At 37.2% G+C, this 14,892-nt stretch overlaps 1 protein-coding gene across 2 annotated transcripts in view; it reads left to right on the plus strand.

The window, feature by feature from the left end:
• Spag16 (sperm associated antigen 16) overlaps window positions 1–14,892 on the plus strand; it is an 834,729-nt gene that overhangs the window by 69,129 nt on the left and 750,708 nt on the right. The window contains exon 11 of one of the 2 annotated variants that reach the window (XM_021198511.1): window positions 11,918–14,495. The exons of the other annotated variant lie outside the window; for it this stretch is intronic. Within the exon in view, the coding sequence (XP_021054170.1) occupies window positions 11,918–12,169 (252 nt within the window). The 3' untranslated portion in view covers window positions 12,170–14,495. Of the gene's footprint in view, window positions 1–11,917; window positions 14,496–14,892 lie in introns of those variants that run through there. 2 annotated transcript variants of the gene reach the window in all.

Below are 14,892 nucleotides of genomic sequence, written 5' to 3' on the forward strand. Positions count from 1 at the left end.
AGAGAGAGATAGAGAGACAGAGAGACACACAGAGAGAAAATGTTTGCAGGTAGTTGTTTCATGAATTTATCTGACATTTTGCATCTTCACTCAGATCAAAAGAGAAAGGAAATCAGAATTTCATTCAGGAGATAGAATTAGTTTGTGTCTTTTAAACAAAATGCCTTTAAAAGTAAGTCATTACTCTGGTGACAGAAAAGCTAAGTTGTCAGAGTTGAAAGAAACAATCAAGAACCAGATGACATAAAATACTGCTACTATATGAACTAACCAGTACCCCAGAGCTCGTGTCTCTAGCTGCATATGTAGCAGAAGATGGCCTAATCGGCCATCATTGGGAAGAGAGGTCCCTTGGTCTTGCAAACTTTATATGATCCAGCACAGGGGAAGGCCAGGGCCAAGAAGTGGGAGTGGGTGGGTAAGGGAGCAGGGGCGGGGGGGGGGGGGGGGGGGGATAGGGAACTTTCTGGATAGCATTTGAAATGTAAATAAAGAAAATATCTAATAAAATATTAAAAAATGATAGTCTGGATTTTCACAATGAAAAGGAAAAAATGTCTAAGCAAAAAATAAAAAATAAAAAAATAAAATAAAATACTGCTACTGTCTTTGTCTTGTATGTACAGTCAGAAAACAAGTGTTACTGGAATCTGGAAGATGGGGTCATCTGGTAGAGACTGAAGTGTCCCTATCAGACTCGATAAAGCTGCCTGAGTGTACATGTGAGCATGGAAGACAAATATTTAAATGTGAAAGATGTGATTAAATGTGAAAGAATTTCTGAGCAATAGTGATAGGGGAGAGGTTTTAATTGCTTTTGTTTAATGCATAATTAAAATTACCATAGCTTTACGTCCATCTTCAGTGTGGTGAAGTGTGATCGGTTCCCATCTCCCTTCTTTGAGTACCCAGTTGCTGCGTGTCTCTGTGGAGTCAGTGCCTTGGGTTATTGGGTTGCTTTGCTGCTGGGTTAGCTTCAACCTGAGTGGTTGTCACTGGTGTTTCTGCTATTTTGAGCTGCTTTCATTTCCCTTTGGCGTTCATAGTTTAATATGGGAGTTCTAAGACATGTCTCAGGGTTTCCCTGGGTTTCAGAATTCATCTCTACAATTATGATTTAACAGCAACTCGGTTTGCCCCAGTAACTGAGAGCAAAGTGGAAGGAAACAGATGACTCAGCAAAAATAATATTCAGTTTGATGGCATCTTTCCTTTCTGTCATGGTGGGAACATTCATCTCTTTTGACCTATGCATCTTCGTAGATGACATCATTGTAGGGCTGGGAGGAAATCACATGGAGTCTAGTTGAAAAGAACAATGAGTAAATTTAACAAATACTTCTGTTTCTGAGGACCATTGGTTTTCATGATTGTGAGACAAACATTTGAGGCTATTGATCTTAAATAACTGTAATAATCGAACTTTCGGTAAGATACTCTTCTACTCATTGAAAGTTTAGTGCTAATTTTATGGGTGTTAGTTCATAGCCATATTTTTCCTCAATATGTATACTTAAGTTAGAAATATTTTTCTGGAATTCCATGAGAATAGATAAGGCACTTTGAAAGTGTGTGGATCCATCTAGCATCACAGATACATAATGAACGTGCATCAGTGGTTGCAATTACGGACCATACCTTATCAAGCTTACAACATGTCTCTGCCATCTAATCAGGTCCACACATTTTTTTCCTAAAGCCAACCTATTGAGTTAAGTGGGGACATGAAAGGAAACAATATCTTATATTTTTAAGCTATATCCTTTATTTTATAGAAGGAAGCCTTGATTTAGACAGTTCCTGCAAACATGTCCATGATTTTTACTTTCTTTTTAGGGAGCCCAAGGTCTACAGCTTCCACTGTAACTATTATATTATAGTAAGACTTCTTAAATCAAGGAATCATTGATATATTTTATTAATGAACTGACATGTATAATTCAAGTATATATAATAAGGATGAAATTCTAGGGAGAGTAGCCAATGAAAAATAGCCAAGGAATGTGTGCATAGTCCCACAAAAACTTACTAGTAAACAGAATTGGGTCACAATATTGTCAATCAAAAGGAGATTAGCTTCTCTTGTGACTGATTCATTGAGGTTGCAAATATTTGCATATGTGACTCTTCCCCCCCCCCCCATCCACAGACACACATGTTAAATGCCCAAAGAGGATATCTAGTGTCTTGCTTTACCACTTTCAACTTTATTTACTTGAGCCAGGATTTCTCACTAAACTTGGAACTCTGATTGTAGCCAACAGCTATCTCAATCCAGTCCTTCTGTTTCAGTCACTGTGGCGTTGGGGAGCAGGATGGCCATGCTTGGCCTTTTCCATGAAAGCTAGGGATCCAAACTCAAGTTCTTATGCTTGCTGCACAAGTACTTCACTAATACTGGGACTCTAGCCCCAGGACTTAGTAAGTACTTTTTAATGTGACATTGCCCTGAGACAAAGGAACTTAGTACTTTGTTAAGTGAAGGAAAAATTGTGTGATTATCTTTCCCCACGGGAGTAGGGGAAAGCATCCATGAAGTCAGTGGTAATAACCCAGTAGGTAGTGTGCTGGTTTGCTCCAGTTAAAGATAATATTGAAGCACCCTCCACGTGGCCCAGAAAAATGTCTCTCCTCACCTGATAGTAAGTGCAGAGGATTTTGCCTTAACATCAGTTTCTTTTGTTTTCTGAGACTTTCATAGTGCAGTGCAAAATGAACCAAAAGGTCTGTTGGGCAAGATGAGTGATTTAGTTTTAAGAAGGGTTTTAATCTGCATGGATATATGGAAAATTGACATGGTTGTCATGACTTGTGATTTGTACTCCTGAGCTGTTAACAGGTTATAGAGAGCTAGCCATTGGTTTATGTTATAAGCTATGTTTTCTTAAATTTTCAAGAGGTCCCAAAACTGTGTGTATCCTTAAGGTCATCTATAGCAGGCAGCACTGCAGGCCAGGAACCATTGAACTATTTTCACAAATTGCTGCTTTGGTATATTTATCATGAAATCAAGAGTTTATAAAATATCATGGTTTATTATCCATTCTAAAATAATGATTAGTAATGCCCTGTGATGTTTCCAGACAATAAAATTTCCTATAGACTGGTTTGAAATTCACAAGTGAGAATGTCCATCTGGAAGAGATCATAGATGCTCAAATATCTCGTGGGAGAGACCATACATGCTCAAATGTCTCATGGGAGAGACCAGACCATACATGCTCACACATCTCAAGCAGATGTACACTGCTTCTGCTTCTTCTTCCTGATGAAGGAGAAACAAACACACTTGCTGATTCATTGGCCCTGCACTGTTTACCCCTGGACATGTTCATCTGCTGTTGCAGCAATACGTCAGACAGAACATCTGTAGTGCAGGCTGCTGTGTTGAATTTTAATAGTTTACTGTTAGACTTCAGGGTTGTTCTTTTTTTCTCCCCATAGAGAGTAGAAAAAGGAATTTTGTGGAAATATCATGGATACTGCCGTATTTCCATCCTATATTTAATTTCTGCCAGCTCCTGGCAACTTTCCCAGGGTGTTACATTTTTCTTGATCAGAGAAAGAACAGTTTTAGAGGTCACCACTTGACATTTCCCCCCCACAAATCCTTATCCCACAGGTTATGAACAACTTGGGTTATTTTACAGCTGCCAAATATATTCTTTCAATGATATGAATATCTTTCCATCTCTGAAATCTTTCCTTAAGTTGAATCATTTTATGTGATTTAAATTTTACTTCAATTAAAATTTTATAAAAATTAGATGTTTCTTATCCAGATGGATTGAAGCAAAGGGCACACTGAGGAGGATGGATGGGGACACGATAAATGGATGCTTAAACAGTTTTGCAATGAAACTTGAAATATCTATCTATCTATCTATCTATCTATCTATCTATCTATCTATCTATTTATTATACAGTGGAGTTGTTATTCCCCTCCCTGTTCTGCCCTCTGTTCCTCATCCCATTCCTCCTCCCCCTCAGCTCCGCCTGTCTCCAAGAGGATGTCCCCATTCCCTTACTCCCCACTTCCTGGGGCCTCAAGCCTCTCAAGGGTTAGATGCATCTTCTCTCACTGAGTCCAGACTAGGCAGTCCTCTGCTGTATATGTGTAGGGGGGGCCTCAAATCAGTTAGTTTATGCTTCCCAGTTGGTGGCTCAGTGTCTGAGAAATCTCGGGGATCCAGGTTGAGACTGCTGGGTCTCCTAAAGGGTCGCCCTCCTCAGCTTCCAGCTTTTCCCTAATTCAACCACAGATATCCCCAACTTCAGTCCATTGGTTGAGTATAAGTATCTGCATCTGACTCTTTCAGCTGCTTGTTGGGCCTCTTGGAGGGCATCCATGTTTATATTTTAAAAGGTCAAATATCAAAGATTAAACATAGTCACACCATCTTAATACTGAAATATTTTAAAAAAATATTTAGGGGAGTAACTAAAAATGTAGTCGAGTTTTAGATTATTTGTTCAGGAAGAAAGCATATTATTGATAAACAATTATTGAGTGCTTCTTATGAGAAGGTAATCCATAATAGATAATATCATAAGAAGTGCTCAATAATTGTTTATAAAAAGATTGCCTATTATGGATTAACTTCCAGTGTGATGCTAAAGACAGAACCTGGGTAATGCTGAACAAATGTCTTCAACAAGCATTAACTATTGGCACAGACCCATGTAATTCAGTGACTATTCAGTCATTGCACGATTGATAGAATGGGACTTTTGTGAGCTCATAGGTGTGTGGAAGTACAGCACAGATGTCTTCTGCAAGTGCAATGAAGATAGCTCTGGGGTGCTCCCCAGGGATGAGCACTCTTGGACTTTGAGGATGACATATTCAGACCCACCCTGTGGATAAGGATAGTAGGATTCTGATGTCTTTTCAGAAGTGTCTCTTCATGGTTGTCAGAACAGTATGACTGTACACTGGGAACAGCCAAACAGTTTCCTAAGAGACAGTGACAAATCCTTTACCTGTGGCTAAACAGGACAGAGCTGTCTGTAGGTACGGTTTTTCCTTAAACATTGCCACGTAATACTTGGGAACTCACTTGCACCTGTGCGAATCAAGTGAGATGGTGCTTCTGCAGCTGTAACCCTGCCATCGTTGTCATAATGCAAAGCTTGGACTTTCGATTGTGCTGTTAGGTGAATCAGTAGTGACCCAGGTGTTCTGCTTGCAAAGAAATGTATCAAGTCCTCTCTGGATGCCTCCTATTCTGTCATTTAACTGCTTTTAGAAACCTGTAGCATCTAAAGATAATATAGAAATTACACAAGGCTTTTCACGGACCTTACTTCAAAAAATTAGTGTATTATATTCATTAGAGTATACAACAAAATATGTAACTAAAGCAGTAATGTAACAATACACAATAGCTTCAATCACCAAATTTAACATGCATTTAGCTTGTTAATTATATTTTATTAACCAGTAGCATGTACAAAAGTAGCTTTTAAAAAACGTAGCATATGCCATGTGTACTGGCTAGTTTTGTGTCAACTTGAACAGCTGGAGTTATCACAGAGAAAGGAGCTTCAGTTGGGGAAATGCCTCCATGAAATCCAGCTATAAGGCATTGTCTCAATTAGTGGTCAAGGGAGGAGGTGCCATCTCTGGGCTGGGAGTCTTGGGTTCTATAAGAGAGCAGGCTGAGCAAGCCAGGGGAAGCAAGCCAGTAAAGAACATCTCTCCATGGACTCTGCATCAGCCCCTGCTTTCTGCCCTGCGTGAGTTCCAGTCCTGACTTCCTTGGTGATGAACAGCAGTATGGAAGTGTAAGCTGAATAAACCCTTTCCTCCCCAACCTTTTTCTTGGTCATGGTGTTTGTGCAGGAATAGAAACCCTGACTAAGACACCACGGATATAGACAATGTAACACTCTAATACGCTGGGGATGCTTTCTCAATTTATATGTTTGTTCTAACTCCTTTGGATATTAAATGAGGTGCAATATTTTCTTAAGAGAACAAAGTGCTATTATTTGAAGGTTTCCTTTAGATCTTTTGCATTTTTCCCTCTCATAAGTTACCTATTATATGTCATTTCCTTCAGAGCAGCTTCTCCTAGCACTTTCTAGTATACAAGTTGGCGGATGTTGTCCAGCGGTATGAAGGACTTTGAAGACTGAGCTATATTTGAAACTCAAGTCTTCCTTTTGTTACCTGTATAAACATGGATATTAGTTAATTTTTATGTATTCATCTCTCTTAACTGTGAAGAATAAGATACTCACCATAAAGTTTTGTCAGTATTTAAAAATGATATATATACACATGTACATATATGTCTACACACACGCACGCACACACACACACACACACACACACATATATTCCTCTTCTCTAGCACAGTTCCTTCAACGGAATTTGTATTCAAGTCATAATAACATTTCTGTAGAAAAGATTATTTACTGGAGTATCATAAATGATACTTTAATTAAAATTGTTTTATTTTTGAGTTTCATATATGTATACTATATAAAGTATGATCAATCATATTTCAATGTGTGGGTCTCAGCTGGCATGGGTATTGGGTGAGGGGAGGTCTAACCTATGTCCCTGGTTAGAGGTGATCTCTTGGGAGAGAGGCAGGATTGTGGGGTCAGGAAGCAGGTACGCCACTCTGCCGGGGTGCAGCTGTTCTTTTTATATTGTTGTAGTTAATGTTAGTACAGTATGGAACTTGTATATGTGGATATAAACTTATTACTATACTATGCTGTAGTAAACTTGTTACTACAGCATTAGCTAAATAACTAGTTGGCATTCTTCCAGTAATTTTATACATTGTTTTATAATGTGAGATCATCATATTTTAAATATATAATGTTAGTAAGAAATTAGTTTTCATTGTTTCACAGTCTGAAAACATGGAAATCATTGCAAAGTCTGTGATGAGGTCCAAGTGAGAATTTTCATACTAATGATTAGAAAATGGTGTTGAATGTCTTCAACAGTTAAAATAATTCATGTATAAATCCCTGAGGAAATAAATTAACACAATATTTATTCATTATATGCTGTAGCAAATTGATAAGGATTAAGTCAACTTGTTTATAATTATTTCTAGGATAGAAAATTAAATAAATACAAGTTATTATATTATGCTAAATCTATCATGTTTATGTACTGAGACTAAGTAAGTATCACAATATAAGCAAGTAAGACGGTGTGATCATTCTCAGGGTTAAACTTAACTATTTATTTTGAATTATAAATGTATAATCGTGGATCATGCAAAATCTACATAAATGAGCTTGCAATGGGGAAATGTTCAGGACTTACGTCAATGTGGAAATCTCAACCATTAGGCATGGTAGTTCAAAGCTTTAGTCTCAGTACTTTGGAGCCTGAAATAAGAGGATCAAGAGAGATCATGGGTATCTTGGTTTACACAACAAAATACCCCCCCAAAAAAAGCCAAAATAATTAAATACATAAATAATAATAAAATGAAAAACTAGCAAGATAAAATCCTCAGTAGACTGTAAAGTACACCCATTTCTTTCAAGATATAAATTCACAAAAATTATGTATTTACACATTAAATATACTAAAAGCATATTAATAAATATATTATGCATTTGAGTATAATGTATAGATGAAACATATGTAAAAATAGATACGGTGTATGTAGTCTCTTGTAACTTGTCTTTGCATTTTGTTGTTTTGTTTCTGTGACTTTTCCCTGATAAATATGACTGTAATTCAATTCACATCTATTTCTCTGTTTTATGATTCCTAATTTTCAGGCTGACTCCAAATCATAACCTAATGACTAAGACTATCATAAATATTATTTTGTACATCTCACTGTACATCATAGAAGAGATTTTACAGGAAATGAACCTGGGTGTGGTATTAGGATAAGGATTTCAACAGACAGCATTATTCTTTCAAACATTTGGACATATTTGCAAACTCATGTGCATCTTTTCCAACACTCGCTATTGCCTGGGTTCTTATTTTGTCAGACTAATGAATGAAATATACATGATTATGAATTAACATTATTTTTCTGGTTATTTCATTAAACATGTATTTTTTCTACTATAGGCAATTTATACTCTACCTACTGTGAAATAACATTTCATAAATTTTTACCCAATTTTACTCTGAAATGTTGATCTTCGAAACATAATAATTTCTCTGAGATTCCTCTAAGCTGTTGTATGGCTCATTAATTTGTTAATGTTTATTGTTGAGTAGTTATCAATTTGTTTTTGAAAAATTAGGTAAATTCACAAATAAAACCGCTTGAAGGTCATGAGTTCTTTTTGGAGCACTTAAATTACTAATGCAATTTCTTTAATAATCCTATGGTTTTATTTCTAGATGAGTTTTGGCTGGCTGTGTCATCTGAAGAATTATTCGTTTCTTCTAAGTTATCTTGGAGTCATAAAGTAATTAGATTTCTCCCTATCCTTTTAGTGATGGCAGGATCCATTGTGATTCCCTCTTCCCCATTCTTGCTGCCTTTGATTTTAGTCTCCTCTTCAATGCCATTGTTCATCTTGTTACATGGATAGTTATCAGTTTTACTGGTTCTTTTTAAAGAACTATTATATTGATTCATTAAACTTAAATGGGGTTTTCCTGTTTTAATGTCAGTATTTCTGCTTTTATCTTTATGAGTTTATCTTGATGTTTTTGAGGTAAGAAGTCATATTATCGATTGAGCTATTTTATAGTCTACAGGACAAGCAACAATATGTTGTTCATTTTCTCAGCATTGCTTCGGTTAATCTCTTATTTTAATGTATAGTATTTGTGGTTTCTTTTAGTTATATATCTTTTTCTTGTAATTTAATTTGGATTTTCTTTTTTGTTTCATAGTTTATTGTAACAGTGTTCTGCTTCAATCTCTATATTTAGAGATTTTACTTTTCCTATCTTTTTTAATTTAAAATTTTTTTCAAAAAAATTGTATTTGTTTCCATCTCCCAACTCATTCAAGATTCTCTTCACGTTCCTACTCATCCACCTTTATTCTCTTTCTCTCTGTCTCTTTAAAAAAAATCCTAGAACAATTGAAAATCAACACAAAGGAAAAATAAGACAAAAATTCCTCCCCACAAAATAAAACACAAAGTCCACAGAAAATCTATGGAGTTCATTTTGCCTTGGCCAAATTGTCTTGGGAATGGCCTTGTTTCAGAATATAGTTATTTACCCAGTGATACTCCATTGACAACAGGTATCAGTTGCAGATAGCTACTTGACTAAGGCAGAACCTGTGTCCACTCCCCTCTCTCAGTGCTGGGGCCCTCTTCTGGGTTACTCACAGTCTCCGTAAGTTCATCTGTACATTGGTCCTGCTGTGTCTGGGAGACACTGTCTCCTTGCAGTCTTCCATCACCTCTGAGTCTTGCAATTGAGATGAGCTGTTTTCCAGCTAGGAGCCTCACTCTGACTGACTTTCATGGTGCTGGGAGGTACTCTGCAGATATGTAGGAGGAGAAAGGTAATAACCAATACCACCCAGCTACCAACCCTGCCACCTACACATGACCCGGGACAATAGTGGCAAAAGTGTAGTGGAGGTAACCAAGCATTCTGATTGGGTTAAGGTCCATTTCATGAGATGGAACTCATTCCTGACATTGCTACTGTGTCCAACAACCTGAGACTAGGTAGTTCTTGGGCTTGGGGAAAACATACTACTATTATTCTGCTAAGGGAATATAGTAATCAAGTGACTTCTGATAACATAATGCTTTGTCCTTAGATCAGTGCTTGACTCGTGAGTTCTCAGAGAGGCTTCCTCGTGAAATAGATGTGAATTAACAGAGACTCACATCTGGAAATGAAATAGATGAGAATTAACAGAGACTCACATCTGGAAATGGTGAAGAAACTAGGAGGCTTTAGATCACCCAGTCCTTCAGCAAACACCTCCCCTGAGGTTTCAGTGCTCAATGTGGAAGAGGAGGCAGGAAGATTTTTCATATTTTCTTATGACCTTGCTTTGAGGTTTTAGCAGGTGATGGAAGCTACTCACATACCTACAACTTATCTAAGGAGTAGGTCATGCTCAACTGACTGCAGTTTCAGGTGAGATGCTCATGGAGTGGTGAGGGAAGAAGGGATAAATCACAACCAAATCAGCTAAATCAACCTTGCAATTAGTTAACTGACAACCCTCATGTCAGATTACCCTCATACATATAGAAGATTTTCTGTGTGATTTCTAGCTTGAGTATCTTAGGATCTGAGAGTATATTACCTTGTGTTGTTTTGTCAGGACTAAGTAACCTTCTTTGCTCTCCATAGGTAGAAATGTTAAAATGTGCTGCCTTCTGTGGTATTTCTTCAGTGCTAGTCAGCTTGCCATTATATGTATTTCTTTTGGTCCCATAGTGTTGTCCTCACTGTTATTTCTAGAGTTTGCATTTCTACTTTGAACAGAATAGGAGAACCCCACACCCATTTCTATAGGCAACATATTTCTTAATACAATTGATGGTTTTCTATATTTATTATCTCAGGATTAATATTTTAACATAGAATGTAGTAGACATGCAACTTACACTTTATATGTACACCACAATTTTTTTAGGTGGTGCTTTTGTTCCCCAGTGACTTCTAGTATATCTTTGTCATTTATCTATTATCAAAATGTGCTGGCATTTCATTTTTGTAACAAATATCTGAGAAAAAGGGTTCAAAATAAGAAAATTATACTTTGGCTTAGAGTTCCTGGTCAGCAGGTCCACCTGACCCTGTTCTGTTGAGGAGGACAGCATCATGGCAAGAGGATACAGTCAAGCACAGATGTTTACGTCATTGAGCTAGAGAGCTGAAAAAGACAAAGAGAGACGCAGAAAAGACCTAGCTCTCAAAGACATACTCACAGGGCTCCACTTCCTCTGACTATATCCACCTCTGATATTTCCTGCCGCCCCTGAAAATATCATCAAGTTATGATCTGTCAGTAGATAAATGATTGGCTAGATCAGATTCTTAAGATCCAATCAGTTCTCCTCCCTCCCACTGATGCCAGATAAGGTAATCTGCTACACATACAGCTGGAGCCATGGGTCCCTCCATGTGTACTCTTTGATTGGTGGTTTTGTCCCTGAGAGATTTGGGGAGTCTGGTTGGTTGATATTGTTTTTCTTATTATGGGGTTGCAAACCCCTTCAGCTCCTTCAGTTCTTCCCCTAATTCCTCTATTGGGGACTCCACACTTAGTCTGATGGTGGCATCCAAATCTGTATTGTTCAGGCTCTGGCACAGCCTCTCAAGGATGGGATCTAGTAGGCAGCCCCCAAAACTTCAAAAACAAACATTTTATCAGAGTACCTTATATACAAATCAGAATAATGTGTACATATTTTTCTTTCTGGACACTCCATTGGTCATTTTTCTTATCCTGTGGCAATAGTAAACTTTGTATTTATTACAGTATGCATATTATATAGATTATATTTGGGTATTATAAAATTATATGCTATATTAGACTATTATATTGATATTATATAATATGTAATTCTTTATATTTAATGTTTTGTTGTGTCTCAGAATCTTTCAATCCTATTTTTCTTCAATGGTGTTATGTTGGTTTTTATACACTTCTTTTTCTATGTATAATTTAAAAATGTTTGTCAAATTCATTATTTTTTGTGACTTTCATAGAAAGTGTATCTCTGTGAGGAGCTTTTCTGTCTCTATAAGGTTGGATCTTTCAATGCTCAAATGCCTGTGTTTAATTGCTGATCAGGAACTTGAAAGCCAAAGTTCGGGTTAACTTTATTTCAATGTCTTGGATTAACCTTTAAAACATTTTCTCCATGCAGATCTTATACTTGTTTGTGTTAAATGTCATTCTACATATTTTTATACTATTGCTGTTATAAATGATATTTCAGATATGAATTATTTGTTCCTTTCTTGGCTTTGAAGCCATCTTCAACAGAGTCCAAGAGGGTCCAACCAAATCCAACAGAGTCTCATGTGGTCAGTACACGATCATCATCACTCTACCCAACTCCATCCTTCCATCAGCAGGAGTTGAGAAGGAACACTCCAACTTGGAATAAGATCACACCTCAACAAGGCTCCATTAACAAAAGACAGCAATGTACAGGGACACTCAGAAAAAGACCACCGAGGACCTCTTGTTTCCATCAGCAAGAGTCAAATGGAAGATTCTGAGCAATACATCTTCCTAGCTTTCCCTCCCTTCATGTGTCTTTTATCATTACCCAGACTCTTATTCCTTGTTCTTTTTGGACTCCTGAAGGAGTCCAAGATTCCCAGATTAACATTTACTTTTAGAATCTTGATCTCACCATTTTGCTTTTTCTGACCCAATCTCTCTTTCTTTATCTTCTGAAACTATTTGTACTCAGTAGACTCAAGGTCATTTTTTTCTTTTTTTTTAAATATTTATTTTTTATTAGATATTTTATTTCAAATTTTATCCCCTTTCCTCATTTCCCCTCCCTCTGTTCACTAACCCACCCACTCCCACTTCCCTGTCCTGGCATTCCTCTACACTGGGCACCTTCACTAGACCAAGGACCTCTCCTCTCATTGATATCCAACAGGGCCATCCTCTGCTATATATGCAGCTCAAGCCTTGAGTCCCTTCTTGTGTACTCTTTGGTAGGTGATTTATTCTGTGGGAGCTCGGGGTGGGGGGGTACTGGTTGGTTCATATTGTTGTATTTCCTATGGGGCTGCCAACCCCTTTAGCCTTTCTTTAGATTTTCTGCCATGCACTTCATGACTTAATATTCTCATGGATAATTGTTCCAACACTCTGGACTTTGCACATTTTGACATATGTCCCTAATGACCCCACTTCATTCTTCTCAGCCACTCATTCTCACAGCCATTTCTTAGACCTTGTTGCTGTTCACAAATTACTCTTATTTTCATTTACTGTTTGTGCCTTACCTCCTGAACCCTGAAGGTAGACAAGTATTCCATTTTTTATATGTCTTTGTCATACCATATGTGTGGTGGGACTTTTGAGTTTTACCAACAAATTCATGACTGTAATGATCCCAGGACATCATGGGGGATCATTTCTCTCTGAGTTCTGATTTTAAGTACCCAACAGTCCACTTGACAGCTGACCAGATACTGATTTCCTGACACAGTTGTCTTTCTTTACTTTTTCCCACTTGTTAATAGGCATGCCACCCTTCCTGTTCCTCAGGCAAAACCCCTTGGCAGTCATCCTTGAGATCCCGTGATATGTCTGTCTGTCTGTCCTCACATTTGATATGAAAAATTATTTTGTTATATTTTTGAAAATGATTTTTCACCTTTTTGTAAGACCAGCACTGTTTGCCTTCCTGCCTCCTCTCTCATCTCCAGCCCTGACAATTCCTTGTGAATGTGTCCTTCTTCTGAAACTAAGATTATTGTAGACACCTCCTCACTAGTCTCTGCTTTTGTTTTTATAGTCCTGTGAATGCAGTAGCTAGAGCCATCATTTTAAAAGGCATCAACCCTGATCATTTCTTTGCTGAGGTCTTTTTGGTGGCCTCCTAGCTTATTCTTAGTCACAGGGAATCCCAGACATCATGACTTCCAAGGCTCTGTGTGTTGTCACCCTTTACCTCCCTTCTCTTTTCTCTTGCTCCATATTGTATCCACAGCCTAGCCTTCCATGACCTTCTATGACACTGTCTTATGACATTGACATTTGGAGCTCCCACTGTTTGGGTTGTTCCATCACTCCTGGTCCAGGCAACATTGGAATGCTCTTGCTTATTCCTCCACATGTCTTGTGCCTCTTTCCTACTCTATATTACCCTTAAGTGCCCTCACGTGTGTTTCTACATGAGACATTGTTCTGATCAATTTGTTCATCATGATTTTTTGTCACTGAAATATCAGCCCCACGATAGCAGGATTGTGGAAGCTTTTTATCCAGTGCTGTGATGTTTCCAGTCTTATATCTAGAAAATAGATGTCACAGGTTTAAATAAAAATGTGTTCTGAGAAAGTAATATAAAACGTTTGCACGGATTTATCTGAAATAATTGCCTTGTTAAGCTTTTCTTTCATATAGTTTGTAGGTATGGTGGAATTTCTCTAGTTAGTAATTATATCACCCATGAATGATGATGATTATGATTTCCCTCATCGGAAACTGAAGCGTTTGGTTTTACTTCTGGTTGTGTATTGCTTAGAGCCTCCAGGAGGTCATTATGGATGTGCTCAGAGCAGGCATTCTTGCATTGCTCATGCAAAGGAAAAGCTTCTGGCACTGGAACACGAAGAATGACATTTTCTGGTTTTGGTATCTAAAATTTATTATGTTTGTATTTCATCCTAAATGCTTAACTTTGAAATAATACATTGGGGGCAAGTTGTAAACCATGTTTAAGTGTTAAGATTTTATTTTATCATGAATATTGTATCTTCTGGTTGTGAGATGATTTTTGCCATTAATTTTTCAGTGTGTAAAAGCCATTTTAGATTTTCAAAATAAACATTCTTGTTTTTTCATTTCTAGAGTAAAGCTAACATCTCTTGTGTGTGCTTTGGTTTGTGGAGGGCTGGGTCTCACTTTTACTCTTATAGCATGCTTCCTTTGTGTTAGGAAGGTCTTTTTACATTGTAAGATTAGTCTTGAGATTCCTAAAGTTGATGTCCTTTTGAAATTTTGAATTAACTGAAAAATACATTTATTCCTTTATGTATCCTTTGGAGGAGTTTTATTACTACTAGAAAAGACAATTGGAAACTTTCAGTGTTTAGAAGATTTTATACTGTGACATCTGGTTCCTTTCTAATATAATATGACTATGGAGGTTATTTGTTCTTGGGCCAACCTTAGTAAGTTATAAAGCAACAAGTTTACATTAATTTAAATATGTTGTTTACTTTTTGAATTTACCATCACACTTTACCACCTA

Source organism: Mus pahari, chromosome 5, assembly GCF_900095145.1.
Source record: "Mus pahari chromosome 5, PAHARI_EIJ_v1.1, whole genome shotgun sequence".
Classification (NCBI taxonomy): Eukaryota; Metazoa; Chordata; class Mammalia; order Rodentia; family Muridae; genus Mus; species Mus pahari.